General features: G+C 48.3%; 1 protein-coding gene and 1 pseudogene across 4 annotated transcripts in view; both read right to left on the reverse strand.

Annotated features, from left to right (window-relative positions):
* Nucleotides 1-14,540, reverse strand: part of NUP214 (nucleoporin 214) — a 95,294-nt gene that overhangs the window by 33,102 nt on the left and 47,652 nt on the right. For 3 of the 4 annotated variants that reach the window (XM_066366876.1, XM_066366877.1, XM_066366874.1), the window contains exons 25-28: nt 7,681-7,759; nt 6,910-6,988; nt 2,146-2,236; nt 349-410 (exon numbers count right to left, since the gene is read on the reverse strand). In XM_066366876.1, coding sequence (XP_066222973.1) covers nt 349-410; nt 2,146-2,236; nt 6,910-6,988; nt 7,681-7,759 — 311 coding nt within the window. The remainder of the gene's footprint in view (nt 1-348; nt 411-2,145; nt 2,237-6,909; nt 6,989-7,680; nt 7,760-14,540) is intronic. The other variant, XM_066366878.1, reaches the window with a different exon arrangement.
* On the reverse strand, nt 3,437-3,590 carry LOC136396283 (U2 spliceosomal RNA; annotated as a pseudogene).

The following is a 14,540-nucleotide window of genomic DNA, read 5'->3' on the forward strand; positions in this document are numbered from 1 at the left end:
CTGCACCGTCTCTCTGATGTGGGAGGCATAGCTATCTTTTTACAACCAGTAAATCACAACAAGTACACCGTGTCTAGGATACTTGAAATGGACATTAATTACCCTAAATGAGAAATAAAAAGGCACCTTTCCTTGTCCTCCCCCATGTGTGCTTTCCTCAGTGACGTTCTCGGCCCAGAGCTCGCCCACGGACCAGCCCGTTCTAACGGATAACACCAGCACTACATTTATTACAAGCACTTGAGGCAAGACTCAGCAGCAAGTAAAATGACAACACATCCGTATGGAAACCCCGCACTCGTCGGGGAACGCAGAAGCGATCGATGCTGGGCAGCGCAGAGACCATACCTGGTGCGGCAGTGAAATTAGAAGACGGTGCCGGTGTGATTAACCCAAAATTAAAGACAGTCCTAGGGAGTGGAAGAAGAGACGTTAAAAGGAAACACACCTAAAGCAAACATGCCCCTTTCATACTGTACTTTCTAATGCATTCCCATGATCTACTCTCTGGGAATTTACAATCTAGCACATCAACCACAGAGAAAAAGCACGTCTGTGAGGCCGCGAGAGGCTGTCTGTGTGGGGGGAGGGGCAGCTGAGAAGGCCGCGGACGGAGGGATGGCTAGGCTGTCCCGGCAGAGGCGTGGGGGCAGCCCTGTCCCAAGGAAGACAAAGCGGTGGTGGTGGATGTGCACAGGAACGTGCACGCGGGAAGGGTGGCGACCGCAGAGGGCCTGCCCGGTGAGGAGACAAGCCAGGCTGGGTGACCGAACACCTCCCACACCCGCCCAACAGCAAAGAGCACGTCGGGACAGCGCGCTACTAGGGGAGACGACGGGGGTCCTAAAGAGAAGCTACTGGCTCTGCTGTTTGGACACAACTCTTGGTTCTGGGCTGGGATCCTTCGGTTCAAAAACTCTTCCGAACTCCTCCTACCTCCTCTCTCCCTCAGTACATTTTCTTACACGGTGAGTGAGAACAACACAGCCAGAGGAAAACTCTGCACAGTGTGAGCCGGAACAAACTGTTCACTGTGATAAAAGCTCAAATAGCAAATTTAAGTCAATGTATGACTTTAAAATATAAGAAACCAAGCCCATCAAGTATAATACACAATGTAAGAATTTAGATATATTTTTTAAACTCATCATGGCCTTTGTCGAATGGTCAAAGACCATCTAAAAGAACGTGCTATACGTTTACCATGTTTAAGAAAAATCCTTTTTCTGTCTCAACCTTGGTGAAGAAATTTTATCTAATAAAGGTCAGCCACTGGCCTGATGACTCAAACCTTTCTGGCCTGTTTTGAAAATGGGAAGAGTTGTCTCAGTTCACAGACAACTAACTAGCAGCATCTGTAAGACGCACTTACTCCTGGCATGGACCTCTTCTCAAATCTGCTCCAAACTACCTCTGGGAAGCACAAACACAGTGATTCAGAGAAAGAAAATACTATAATATACACCTCTCCTCAAAACCTGCTCTAACAGCCTCTTTCCCGTGAATGAGTGAGGCCTGAAAAGTGCGCAGGAAGCGCGTCAGCATCAGAGAGAAGAGGGCGTGGTCCATGGTCCCGGTTACAGCGGCCTCCATGGAAGGGGGAAGAGGCTCATCTCCTGGGCCAAACATGCCGCCCCACAACGGCAAAAAACCTCTGGGTGTGTCTTCACCTCCGCCACACAGAGCCCAACCCGTCCTCTGAAGGGACAGGATGCCGGGCAACGTTCCGAGGCGTCCCAGCGGCCGGTAGCCCTCCACGGCTGACCCGCAGCCTTCTCTCAGAGGAGCAGCACACCGACCTCTCAGGGCAGTGAGCCAGTCCACACGGGCCAGAAAGACAAGACCTCACTCAGTACGACAGACCAGATTAAGTACAGAGTCTGACACTGCCCCACGACCCAAAGACACCGAGGCTCAGCCTAAAAAGCAGAACAAGTGAATATGTAACAACACATGTGAACTTGAATCAGAAAGGGGAAACAGATTTACATCAGGACACCAAGCTACTGCCACTATTGCCAGATGTAGCGTTAAGCACTCTGGGCTCGTGAACATTTAATAAGCACCTTGCTGATGAGAAGATTTGGGGAAACTCTCTCTCCAGATTGCTAGGGATCTGCCACAAAAGTTACGTTTGTTACTAACCCAGACGGAGAAAATGAGAAATGCTTGCTGAACTGCCCAACAGCAGATGGGGTGGAAGTCACAGCAGTTTCTACCTTGGTGGCCCCTGGCCCTGAAATTAGGGAAAAAATGAGAACATTACAAAAAGGTAGTTAGAAACACGGTTCCGTTGGCCAGTCTCGTGACACCGGCTGTGTGGCACACACAGAGCAGCCCTGCCGTGCCTGCGGGCCACCCGTGCACTCCACGCAACCAACCACGGGGCGCGCGTGCGGCCTAAGTCACGCTCAGGGTCTCTGAGCTCGCTCTTTGGCTCTGTGAACATTAATTCCAAACCAAGACCGCAGCAATCTCCTCTCCAGAAAAGAGATCAAAATAATTCTAGTGCAGCTAAAATGTAAAGCTTTACAAGTAGCTTTATAATTATTAGCTTTATAAAAAGCAATACATACCGAAGGAAAAAATAATAAAGAAAACAGTTTATATTAACTAAGTATCTCCGAGTAGTGACTTCATGGCTATCCATTTTCTCTATTTCTGTATTTGCCATAGCAGTTATTTTTGTATTTAGCAGATTAGTTTCCTTTTTTTTTTAAACTGACGGAGGTAACCATGATTGCTGTAATGCAGAGACGTGCAGGAAGCTACAAGTGCAACGCAGCACCCTCCCCACGTTCGGCTTCACACAACTGCTCGTCGCCAGTTTGGGCCGTTATGTCAAACCTTTCCCTGATGACTCTACTTTTAAAGGGGGAGGGGAACTAGAAAACTACATTTAAAACAACCCAAAACAAACAACAAAATAAGTGCCTTCTTTTGAGGTTTGAAAAAAACTTGTTTTATTTGTTGATTTTAGAGAGGAAAGAGAGAGAGAGAAACATGGATTTGTTGCCCACTTATTTATGCATCATTGGCTGATTCTTGTATGTGCCCCGACTAGGGACTGAACTTGCAACCTTGGTGTATCAGGACGACACTCTAACCAAACAAGCTACCTGGCCAGGGCCAGTAAGATTATTTTTAAAACTATATATTATAAGCCAATGTGGTGTGGGCAAGGATATTCAATGCAGCACTGCTTATGATCTTGAAACATCAGAAACAAGCTAAACTATCAGCTGAATACTGGTAAGCTGAATGGGGAGCGCCATTACGATGAGGGAGGGAGAGCTGCACTTGCAAAGATGAACAGGATATTTACTGTACGGGGGGAGGGACAGGGAGAAACGACCACCAATCAGTGTATACAAGATACACCTCCTTCTGTTTAAAAACAACAATGAAATCCACTCGAGAGATACATATCAAATTGGTGGGGTCGTCATCTCCGCCACATGGGATGTACAGGTAGCTCTCACCTGCTACACTATCTCTACTCCATACTCTTTTGTGGACCTGTAATCCTTTTATTAAACTGGTAAGAACAGATACTACACTTGATCTTAGCCAAAAGGCCAAGAGGCAATGTAATACTTTTATGAACAGAAAAACAATGAAGGTATTTCCATTATTAAATTTGGTTTTATTTTATTTTTTATTTTTACTTATTCATTTTAGAAAGGGGGGAGAGAGAAAGAGGGAAAGCGGGAGGAACAGGAGGCATCAACTCCCATAGGTACCTTGACTGGACAAGCCTGTTTTATCTTTACCCACTGTACCAGCACAGGTCAGGCTCCATTATTAATAAATAATGTTTCAGATATGCTCCTTTTTTCTTTCTTTTTTTTTTACAGAGACAGAGAGAGAGTCAGAGAGAGATAGACAGAGACAGACAGGAACGGAGAGATGAGAAGCATCAATTATTAGTTTTTCGTTGCGCATTGCAACACCTTAATTGTTCATTGATTGCCTTCTCATACGTGCCTTGACCGTGGGCCTTCAGAAGACCGAGCAACCCCTTGCTCGAGCCAGTGACCTTGGGCCCAACCTGGTGAGCTTTTGCTCAAACCAGATAAGCCCTCACTCAAGCTGGCGACCTCGGGGTCTAGAACCTGGGTCTTCCGCATCCCAGTCTGACGCTCTATCCACTGCGCCACCGCCCAGTCAGGCTCAGATATGTTCCTTTTTAAAAAAATTTTTTTTGGCAAATTCTTTTTGTGTGTGTGTGTGTGTGTGACAGAGACAGAGAGAGGAACAGATAGGGACAGAGAAACAGGAAGTGAGAGAGATGAGAAGAATCAATTCTTTGTTGCAGCTCCTTAGTTGTTCATTGATTGCTTTCTCATATGTGCCTTGATGGGGAGGGGGGGGCTCCAGCAGAGCGAGTGACCCCTTGCTTAAGCCAGAGACCGTGGGCTCAAGCCCAGCGATTGTGGGGTCATGTCTATGATCCCACGCTCTAGCCAGCGACCCCGTGCTCAAGCTGGTGAGCCTACACTCAATTTGGTGACCTCGGGGTTTCGAGCCTGGGTCCTTTGCATCCCAGTCTGACACTCTATGCACTGCACCACTGCCTGGTCAGGCTTTGGCAAATTCGTTTTTTTATTTTTTATTTTCTTATTACAGAGACAGAGAGTCAGAGAGGGATAGACAGGGACAGACAGACAGGAATGGAGAGATGAGAAGCATCAATCATTAGTTTTTCGTTGAGTGTTGCTACACGTTAGTTGTTCATTGATTGCTTTCTCATATGTGCCTTGACTGTGGGGCTACAGCAGACCAAGTAACCCCTTGCTGGAGCCAGCGACCTTGGGTCCAAGCTGGTGAGCTTTTTGCTCAAACCAGATGAGCTCTTGCTCAAGCTGGCGACCTCGGGGCCTCGAACCTGGGTCCTCGGCATCCCAGTCTGACGCTCTATCCACTGCGCCACCGCCTGGTCAGGCAGGCTTTGGCAAATTCTTAAATATTATTTCTCAGGAAAATCCCTGCCCCATCACCAAAAGTCCTTTTTTTATTATCCTGCAAGTGAATACAGAAGTAAACACCTGGTGATGGAAGAAACTACTTCACACTTACCACTAAATGATAAATCTCATACCAACTGCATAAGACATGTACGAAGCAAAGCCCCTTAGATCTTGACTCTATTTCAGGAGTAAAAACAAAATACCTCTCCAGTGAGGTTCTTGGAAGAAGTTAGGATGTATTATCTTCCAAAATTATTTTCTAAAATATTAACCAGAAATTGAAAAAGATTTATTTTGAACCCTACATCAGGGGTCCCCAAACTACGGCCCGCAGGCCTCATGCGGCCCCGAGGCCATTTATCCGGCCCCCGCCGCACTTCCGGAAGGGGCACTTCTTTCATTGGTGGTCAGTGAGAGGAGCATAGTTCCCATTGAAACACTGGTCAGTTTGTTGATTTAAATTTACTTGTTCATTATTTTAAATATTATATTTGTTCCCGTTTTGTATTTTTACTTTAAAATAAGACATGTGCAGTGTGCATAGGGATTTGTTCATAGTTTTTTTATAGTCCAGCCCTCCACTGGTCTGAGAAATAGTGAACTGGCCCCCTGTGTAAAAAGTTTGGGGACTCCTGCCCTACATGATTCAAAGGTCCTTGACAATTGCACTAAACTCTTCCTTCTAGCCTGAGTCTTCAGCTCCTTGCCAGAAGGTGCTCTGCCTTCCTCTCACGCGTGGTCACGTGACAGTGACCGTGGCTGTGCTCCTCCCACACGTGGTCACATGACAGCGACCATGGCTGTGCACCTTTCACGCAAGGTCACGTGACAGCGACTGTGGCTGTGCACTTCTCATGCGAGGTCACGTGACAGCGACCATGGCTGCGCACCTGTCGCGAGGTCACGTGACAGCGACCATGGCTGTGCGCCTGTCACATGATGTCACGCAACAGTGACCGTGGCTTTGCACTTCTCATGCGAGGTCACATGACAGCGATCGTGGCTGTGTAGTAACCCCAGTGCTAGAGCACAGCTCTGCTTTACATGGCTGTGGTTTGTCTTCTGAGTCAAGGAGTATTTGGTGAAGACAAACCAATATCCAACAGACAGCCTCTGATGACAGAGAAAGGTTTGAGTGGATGACTGAGGAGAGACTGTGGAAAGCAGATCGCTAACATGTGAAGTTCAGCATCTCTAACCAAATTAGCTTGAAGACTGCTCAAACACATGAATCAGAATAAACACCAGAGTCCAGAGTGCTGTAAAAACATGGCACACAGGGGGCACAAAACCTCTGGAGCAGGAGGTAACACAGGTCACAGGAAGTGGGTGACGGGAAAGAGGCCAGCAAAGGGGTGCTGCGGAGGGTTCTGTATTAAAATTGTTATACATAAAAGGATACTCCTGCCTCAGGTTGCCCCTGGGCAATGTGGATGCCTGGCAAAGCACCCATGGCAAAACTAATTTTTGCAAATAATTATGCTTGAGTAAGTGTTGAAAATATGTCAAGTCATAAAATCTTTTAATACTGACATTCCGTCTACTCTGAAATCTTATATTGTAAGAGACCATTTTACTTTTTGCATTTAACTAGACTTTGAATTGTCGTGGTGAACCTAGAGAAGTGTTCGCCCCTCTCAGTAGAACAGCGGCCGTGCTCTAATCCAGCCCTCCGTGCACGGATCCCCCAGCAAGGCCGGGAAGACAGCATACCTGCTCCTTTCCGGAACACACATTTAAAGGAGAGCTTCGCCTCGCTGCTCTCGTGTCACAAGTCTACAGAGCTGCAGAAGGGCTCCCTAACGTCCTGGAGAGCCTCACCCACGAGGCCTTCTGATCTCTCCACTCGGTTTCCTACGTCACTGTCTGGGGTCTAGAACAATAACTTCTGTGGCAGAGTCTCACCTGTAGTTTGACCAAAACAAAAGTGCAAACCAACCTGAAGCTTTATCACTGGATGACGACTGCGCGGAGGCTGGCGTGGGCCCAGACTGCTTCACGGAATTTACTAGTAACCCCTGTAAGAGAACACAAGCAAAACATATATGAGAACCCAGTAATCATCCTTTGGAATAAAGGAACATGTTAAATGATAACACAGTTTTTAATAAACAAGCATAAACACATTTATTTAGTTCAAATAATTTTTTAAAGTTTCAAGTGAAGCCGATATTTTTAAATGCTTGTCACATATAGAATCCTATCAGAGGACGGAATCCTCATTCTGCAAGTGCCAACAAAGCAGGGCCACACCCTCGAGCGTGTAGCTTTCTCTCAGGGCCCAGCACAGTGCTTGGCCCGTAAAAGACACTGGAATGTGCTAGCCGTGGGCTCCTCCTGCGTTAGTCACAGGAGCCGAGGCTTCTCATAGGTGAGACATATCTAAACTCCTGTCTTGTCTGTCACACAGGGCTGTCGCGTGGATTCACGAAGATGATGTTAAAGGGAAATTACTGAGACCCAAACTCCCCATAGACACATGAGGTAGGAGAACTGTGCCCCATGAGTGCTAAGTGCAGAACACCCAGTGGCCATGGAGATAGCATCAGGTCCTGACCGGGCCTGCTACACCAAGACTGGTCTAAACTGTGGGGAAAGGGTCCCAGGTCGGGGTCAGATTTCCAGCTTATTTAACACGAAGTGAGGACTTAACACAGGATTGCCTTAGTCACACTGCATGATATTTCACAAAGCAGGAACAGTCACGTACCTGCTTAGCGTGGCTGCTGGCAGCCGCTGGAGCCAGCACGGGGTAAGGGGCTTTGGCTGCAGGGTACGGCAGCGAGGGACTGAAAAAGAGAAGGCGGGCGTCAGGAGGAACGCACGACTGGCGGAGAGCGCACTCACCCTTCAGCTGCTCTCGGGCCAGTGAGCGGCACCAACCTGGGCAGAGGACAGATGTCCGGACCCCAACCAAGGTCATGGGGCATTTTCCAGATTGAAGGATAAATTCTTTAAATGGAATTTGGGTCTTTATTATGAAAGTCAAAGCATTAAACTTAACACTTATTTTCTTCCAGCAATCCTAAAAACACTCTAGTCAGAAGCAGGTCTGTTTCTTACCTGGAGAGTAAGCCCTCTCCATCTATGCCCGTCCCCCAGCCCCAGTTCCAGACCCTGTGGGGAATCCTTGACCCTGTTTCCTAGCCTGGGAACGTTCACAGGACCTCTGGGATCCCCGGCACCACATATGGCTTGAAGCTTGAGGAAAGAGCTCAGCTTCTCAGAGCCGCCCCGAGGGCAGAGTGCGCACCCACTCTGTGGCACACGCGAGATTCGAACGTGCACGGCCTCGTGTCCAACCTGCGCCTGTGCCAGAGAATCAGAGTGCAGCCCTGTTTAGAGAAGGGGCGCTCACTATCTGTTGTCAGCCCTGCACAGGAGATGCAGCGAAGTGTGATTTCAAAAATTATTTAAGTGTTAATTCGTGAGGAAAAAGTCACCAGTTCAATGCAATCACAGATGAAAGTTCAACTGGCGGCTCTTGGGGTCAATTTTTTCAATCAATTTTCTGTCCTCCGTCAGCCAGTTGTCAGAACAACTAAGCAGCCGCAACAAAGAATTGATGCTTCTCGTTTCTCTCCCTTCCTGCTTGTCTGTCCCTATCTGTCCCTCTCTGTTTCTCGCACAAAAAACAAAAACAAAAAAACCTGGAAGAGGAAAGACAAAAATAAGTCCATGCCTCATAGACAAAATACTAGCAACACTCTTACAAGCATACCCAGACTCTCTGTTGGAATAAAACAGGAAAGCTATTAAACACCTTAACTTAATTAACATTTCTAGAACACTCCAACCAATAAGAACAAAATGCATGCTCTTTTATTCTATTTATTTTAAATTCACTGAGTTGAGATGGTTTCAAGTGTCAATGTAACACCCTCTCTGTCCACCACACTGTGCCCTTTCTACGCAGCACAGACAGTAACAATGTTGGTGAGGATGTGGAGGAATTGGAACCCTCATCCATTGTTGTTGGGAATATAAAAAAGTGCAAGTACTTTGTAAACCAGTTTGAACTACATTTAGCTCAAAAAGCTACACAGAAATAGTTGGTCCTGGCCAGTTGGCTCAATGGTAGAGTGTTGCCCCAGTGTGCGGATGTCCCAGGTTCAATTCCTAGTCAGGGCACACAGGAGAAACGATCATCTGCTTCTCCACCCCTCCTCTTTCTCTCTCTTCCCCTTCCCATAGCCATGGCTTGGTTGGTTTGAGCACATCGGCCCAGGTGCTGAGTGAGGATGGCTCTGTGGAGCCTCCACCTCAGTGACTCAAAACAGCTCACTCGCGAGCATGGCCCCAGATGGGCAGAGCATCGCCCCCCAGTGGGCGTGCCGGGTGAATCCCGGTTGGGGTGCATGTGGGAGTCTGTCTCTCTATCTCCCCTCCTCTCTGGAAAAGAAAAAAACAAAAAAAAGAAATACTGCATAATCTAGCAATTCCACTCCTAAAACACTACCCAAATTAATTAAAAGCAGGGTTTCAAACAGATACTTGTACACCAACATTACTGTAGCATTATTTAGGACAGCCAAAAGGGGCAAACACCCAAGTGTGCATGAACAGATGAATGGGGGACATGCACACAGCGGAGTATTTCTTATTCAGTCAGACAAGGGATGAAATTCTGACATGTGCTAAAAACAGATGAATCTTGAATCTTCAAGTGAAATATCCCAGACACAAAAGAACAAATATTGTACGGTTCCACCAATATGAGGCACCAACAACAAGCAAATGATCAGAGACAGAAAGTAGAAGAGAAGTTCCCAGGGGCTGGAGGGAAGGAGAGTGGACAGTGACTGTTTAATGGGTACCCAGTTTCTGGTCAGCACAATGACAAAGTTCTGGAATTAAGAGTGGTAAGGGTTCTACAACACCGTACATGTAGCAATGTCACTGAACTGTACACTTAAAAATGGCTAAAATGGTAAATTTTGTTATATATGTGTATTTCACCACAATAAGAAAAGGAAGAGCTCCCTAACTGTCCTGTGTCCAGTGTCCCCACGCTGGCCGTTCTGATTGAATCTCAATATAGGACCAGAGGCTTCCGGCTAAAACCATAGGTTCTATGCAACTATCTGCACTTATCAGAGCACAGAAGAATTATACACTAAAAAAGATGAATTTTACTGTGTTATGTCTCAATTTTATTTTTTTTCATGTCTAACTTTATTCTGGAATGTAAAAGCTCTTTTTAATTAAAGTATAGTTGACCTGCAATATTACATTAGTTTCAGGTATATAACACAGTGAGATTTCACACACACCTTCTAAAGTGAACACCACAGAATGTCCACTATCCATCTGTTCCTGTGCAAAATTACCATGACATTACTGTTATTACTATGCTGTGCCTTATATCCCTATGCCTTACTTGTAACTAACTGTAAGGTAGTTCATCCCCTTCCCCTTTCTGCCCATACCCCCATGGCCCAACCCTCTGCCAACCATCAGTTTTTCTGTATCTATGAGTCTCTTCTGTTTGTTCAGTTGTTTAGTTTCTTAGATTCCACACATAAACAAAGGATACACATTTGTCTTTATCTAACTTACTTCACTTAGCATAATACCCTCTAGGTCTATCCATGTCGCAAATAGCGAGATTTCATTCTTTTTTGTAATCATGCTTCAGTTTTAAAACATTGCTAAAGATAAAAAAACAAACAAAAAACAAAGCTGGTCACTCAACTGCTCATAAAACATTCAGTGATTGTGGAGTCCGACCCAAGCTTGCTGGATGCCCCGCCCTCCGCAGGAGCCCCCCGCCCCCGCCTCCTCTCCAGCTGCCAGGGCCACCTGGCTCTCTCCTAAACCTGCCAGACATGCTTCCCACTACAAGACGCGGGGTTGGCGCTCTTTTCTTAGGATATCCATGAGACCTGCTCGCTGGCTGCTTAGTCTTTATCCAAATGTCAAGTATCAAAAGCCACCAATAGGCAGAATGTTATGAAAGACAGAAAAATTCAGCTTAATGGTGAAAGAACTATGGTCTGCTATTTCCAGAACATTTGAGCCACTAACTAGGTGTGAGAAGCACCTCCTTTGGCCACCTCATTTAAAACTGCAACACACGTGCAGACAATTATCCCTGAACCCCTTTCTTCTTCTTTTTTTTTTTGTATTTTTCTGACGTTGGAAACGGGGAGGCAGTCAGACAGATTCCCGCATGCGCCCGACAGGGATCCACCCGGCACGCCCACCAGGGGGCGATGCTCTGCCCATCCGGGGCGTCGCTCTGCTGCAACCAGAGCCATTCTAGCACCTGAGGCAGAGGCCATAGAGCCATCCTCAGCGCCCGGGCCAACTTTGCTCCAATGGAGCCTTGGCTGCAGGAGGGGAAGAGAGAGACAGAGAGAAAGGAGAGGGGGAAGGGTGGAGAAGCAGATGGGCGCTTCTCCTGTGTGCCCTGGCTGGGAATTGAACCTGGGACTCCTGCATGCCAAGCCGACGCTCTACCACTGAGCCAACCAGCCAGGGCACCCCTTTCCTCTTTAAAATTTCTCCACCATGGCCTGAGCAGGCGGTGGCGCAGTGGATAGAGCGTTGGACTGGGATGCAGAGGACTCAGGATCAAGACCCCGAGGTTGCCAGCTTGAGTGCGGGCTCATCTCCTTTGAGGAAAAGCCTACCAGCTTGAACCCAAGGTCGCTGGCCCCAGCAAGGGGTTACTCGGTCTGCTGAAGGCCCGCGGTCAAGGCACATATGAGAAAGCAATCAATGAACAGCTAAGGTGTTGTAATGCGCAAGGAAAAACTAATCACTGATGTTTCTCATCTCTGTGTTCTTGTCTGTCTGTCCCTGTCTATCCCTCTCTCTGATTTACTCTCTGTCTCTGTAAATAAATAAATAAATATTAAAAAAAATTTTTTTTTCTCCACCATGCCTGTCACCATCTATGATATCTCACTGATCTATTTCACTCATCACTGTCTCTCCGTGACCAGGGCAGGGCTGTTCACAGGTCTGCTTTGCTAACTGCTCTACACCTAGCACCTCACACACTGTGTGGGCACATAAAAAACGCTAAGTCACTTGAAAAAAATGAGGAAACGAATAACAAAATTCCTGAAAGGAATGATGTGTCTGGTGTGTTTCAGTAAAAACCAACCAACCAACCAAAAATCCCACCTTATCTGGTCCCACCCTCTCCCAGCCCACATCCTGCCGGCCCGGGGCCACACTGGCCCTCTCGGAACCTCCTGTCCAGCCCGCTCTGCCCCTCCGGGCCCCGGCCACACTGGCCCTCTCAGAACCTCCCGTCCAGCCCGCTCCGCCCCTCCGGGCCCCGGCCACACTGGCCCTCTCAGAACCTCCCGTCCAGTCGGCTCTGCCCCTCCGGGCCCCGGCCACACTGGCCCTCTCAGAACCTCCCGTCCAGCCCGCTCCGCCCCTCCGGGCCCCGGCCACACTGGCCCTCTCGGAACCTCCCGTCCAGCCCGCTCCGCCCCTCCGGGCCCCGGCCACACTGGCCCTCTCAGAACCTCCCGTCCAGCCCGCTCCGCCCCTCCGGGCCCCGGCCACACTGGCCCTCTCGGAACCTCCCGTCCAGCCGGCTCCGCCCCTCCGGGCCCCGGCCACACTGGCCCTCTCAGAACCTCCCGTCCAGCCCGCTCCGCCCCTCCGGGCCCCGGCCACACTGGCCCTCTCGGAACCTCCTGTCCGGCCCGCTCTGCCCCGCCGGGCCCCGGCCATCCCACATTCCGCACCGCCCAGAGCACTCTCCCCTGCACTCTGCCGAGCCACTTCTGGCCAGCGGTGAGCTTTCAGCTAGCACACCGTCTCCTCCCCAACGCCCCCGCCTGCCCAGACGCCACCAGACTGGGCCCTGCATGCCTGCTTAGCACCCGGTTCTCCTTCACTGAACTTACCGCACTGCAACTGAAGAACTGCGCATGACTGCCAGTTTTGGGCTGTCTTCTGGCTGAAATGTAAGTGCCAGGAAAGCAGGGACTTGGTGTGACTTAGTCACTACTGTGCCCTTCACACCTAGGGCAGCACTGTGCTCACAGCAGACGCCCCAAGGGACTGCACTCTGCTCAGGAGCCCGACAGCCATAGGTTTGCTTCAGATAAACCCTCTCCCTTAGAAAGGACGGTCAGTCAGTGAATATAACAGGCGAAGCCAATGAACACAAAACATATCAATGGCAGAAATATGTCAGCTCACCGTATAGTACTTGTCACATGAAAATTAAATACTTAAAATACACTTAGGGCCCTGGCCGGTTGGCTCAGTGGTAGAGCGTCGGCCTGGCATGCAGAAGTCCTGGGTTTGATTCCTGGCCAGGGCACACAGGAGAAGCACCCATTTGCTTCTCCACCCCTCCTCCTCTCCTTCCTCTCTGTCTCTCTCTTCCCCTCCCGCAGCGAGGCTCCATTGGAGCAAAGATGGCCTGGGCGCTGGGGATGGCTCCTTGGCCTCTGCCCCAGGCGGCAGAGCGACGCCCGGAGGGGGAGAGCATCACCCCCTGGTGGGCAGAGCGTCGCCCCCTGGTGGGCGTGCCGGGTGGATCCGGGTCGGGCGCATGCAGGAGTCTGTCTGACTGTCTCTCCCCGTTTCCAGCTTCAGAAAAATACAAAAAAAAAAAAAAAAAAAAATACACTTAGGAAACTACTGCTTAATAGAATCTAAAATTCAGTAATTTTATGATGAATATATTTTCCTCTGAAGCTTTCTTATTGAGGGAGATGGTCAATACCAATTTCCATTTATCAATCAATTATGCTTAGAGTTTACGTATTATTTGATAAACGGTTCTTTCAAAGAAACTACATTCCAGGCAGTATGCTGGGCATTCAAATTAAATAACTGCACCACAGTCCAATTCTGTGGGGAAAGGAAGGAAAAGATTCCTTTTTAACCTCTGTGCCTATTTTTCTGGTCAGAAAGAACTGTCCCTCTAACAAAGCCCTTACCAAAGATCACTCAGAGGGACCCTCGAGGCACATGAAGCCTGAGAAAAGGCAAAGTGAAATCACCAAGAGATATTTCTCGTGGTGTGGTTAGTGGCTAAAATATCTCAGAAATGCCCGACTGCATTTTTCACCATTAAGCTGGATTTTCCTCGTATGTAATAGTCTTTCTGTGGCTCTTTGCCTTTTCTACACTGGGAATCTGGCCACAATTCCCAGCCTCTAATGCACATTTTTTTCCCTTGAGAAGTTCGCAACCACCACAAATGCCATCTTGGTCTACAACAGCATACCAAAGCTTCAAGGTCACTACAAGCTACAAACGTGGGTAGGCTTGTTTTTGTCTGTTAGTATGGCTTCAAGCTAACTATGAAATTCCTGAACAGGCAGTGCTGATAAATGGACCACTGGAGAAAAAAGAGAAGGCCAGTGGACTAGGGAGGCAGGGCCGCTTGGTAAAGCCAGAACAGGACAGGGCGCAGGCCTGGGTAGGGGACAGTGGGCACGATGTGGAAAAAACATAACGTCTGGGGCTGCTCTTCTTCTTTTTTCTGTATTTTAAAAATGTCTCATTTATTGACTTTAAAGAGAGAGGGAAAGGACAGAGAGAGAGAAAGAGAGAACAAGACAGGGACATCGATCTGTTCCTGTA

This window comes from Saccopteryx leptura, chromosome 2 (genome assembly GCF_036850995.1).
Source record: "Saccopteryx leptura isolate mSacLep1 chromosome 2, mSacLep1_pri_phased_curated, whole genome shotgun sequence".
Lineage (NCBI taxonomy): Eukaryota > Metazoa > Chordata > Mammalia > Chiroptera > Emballonuridae > Saccopteryx > Saccopteryx leptura.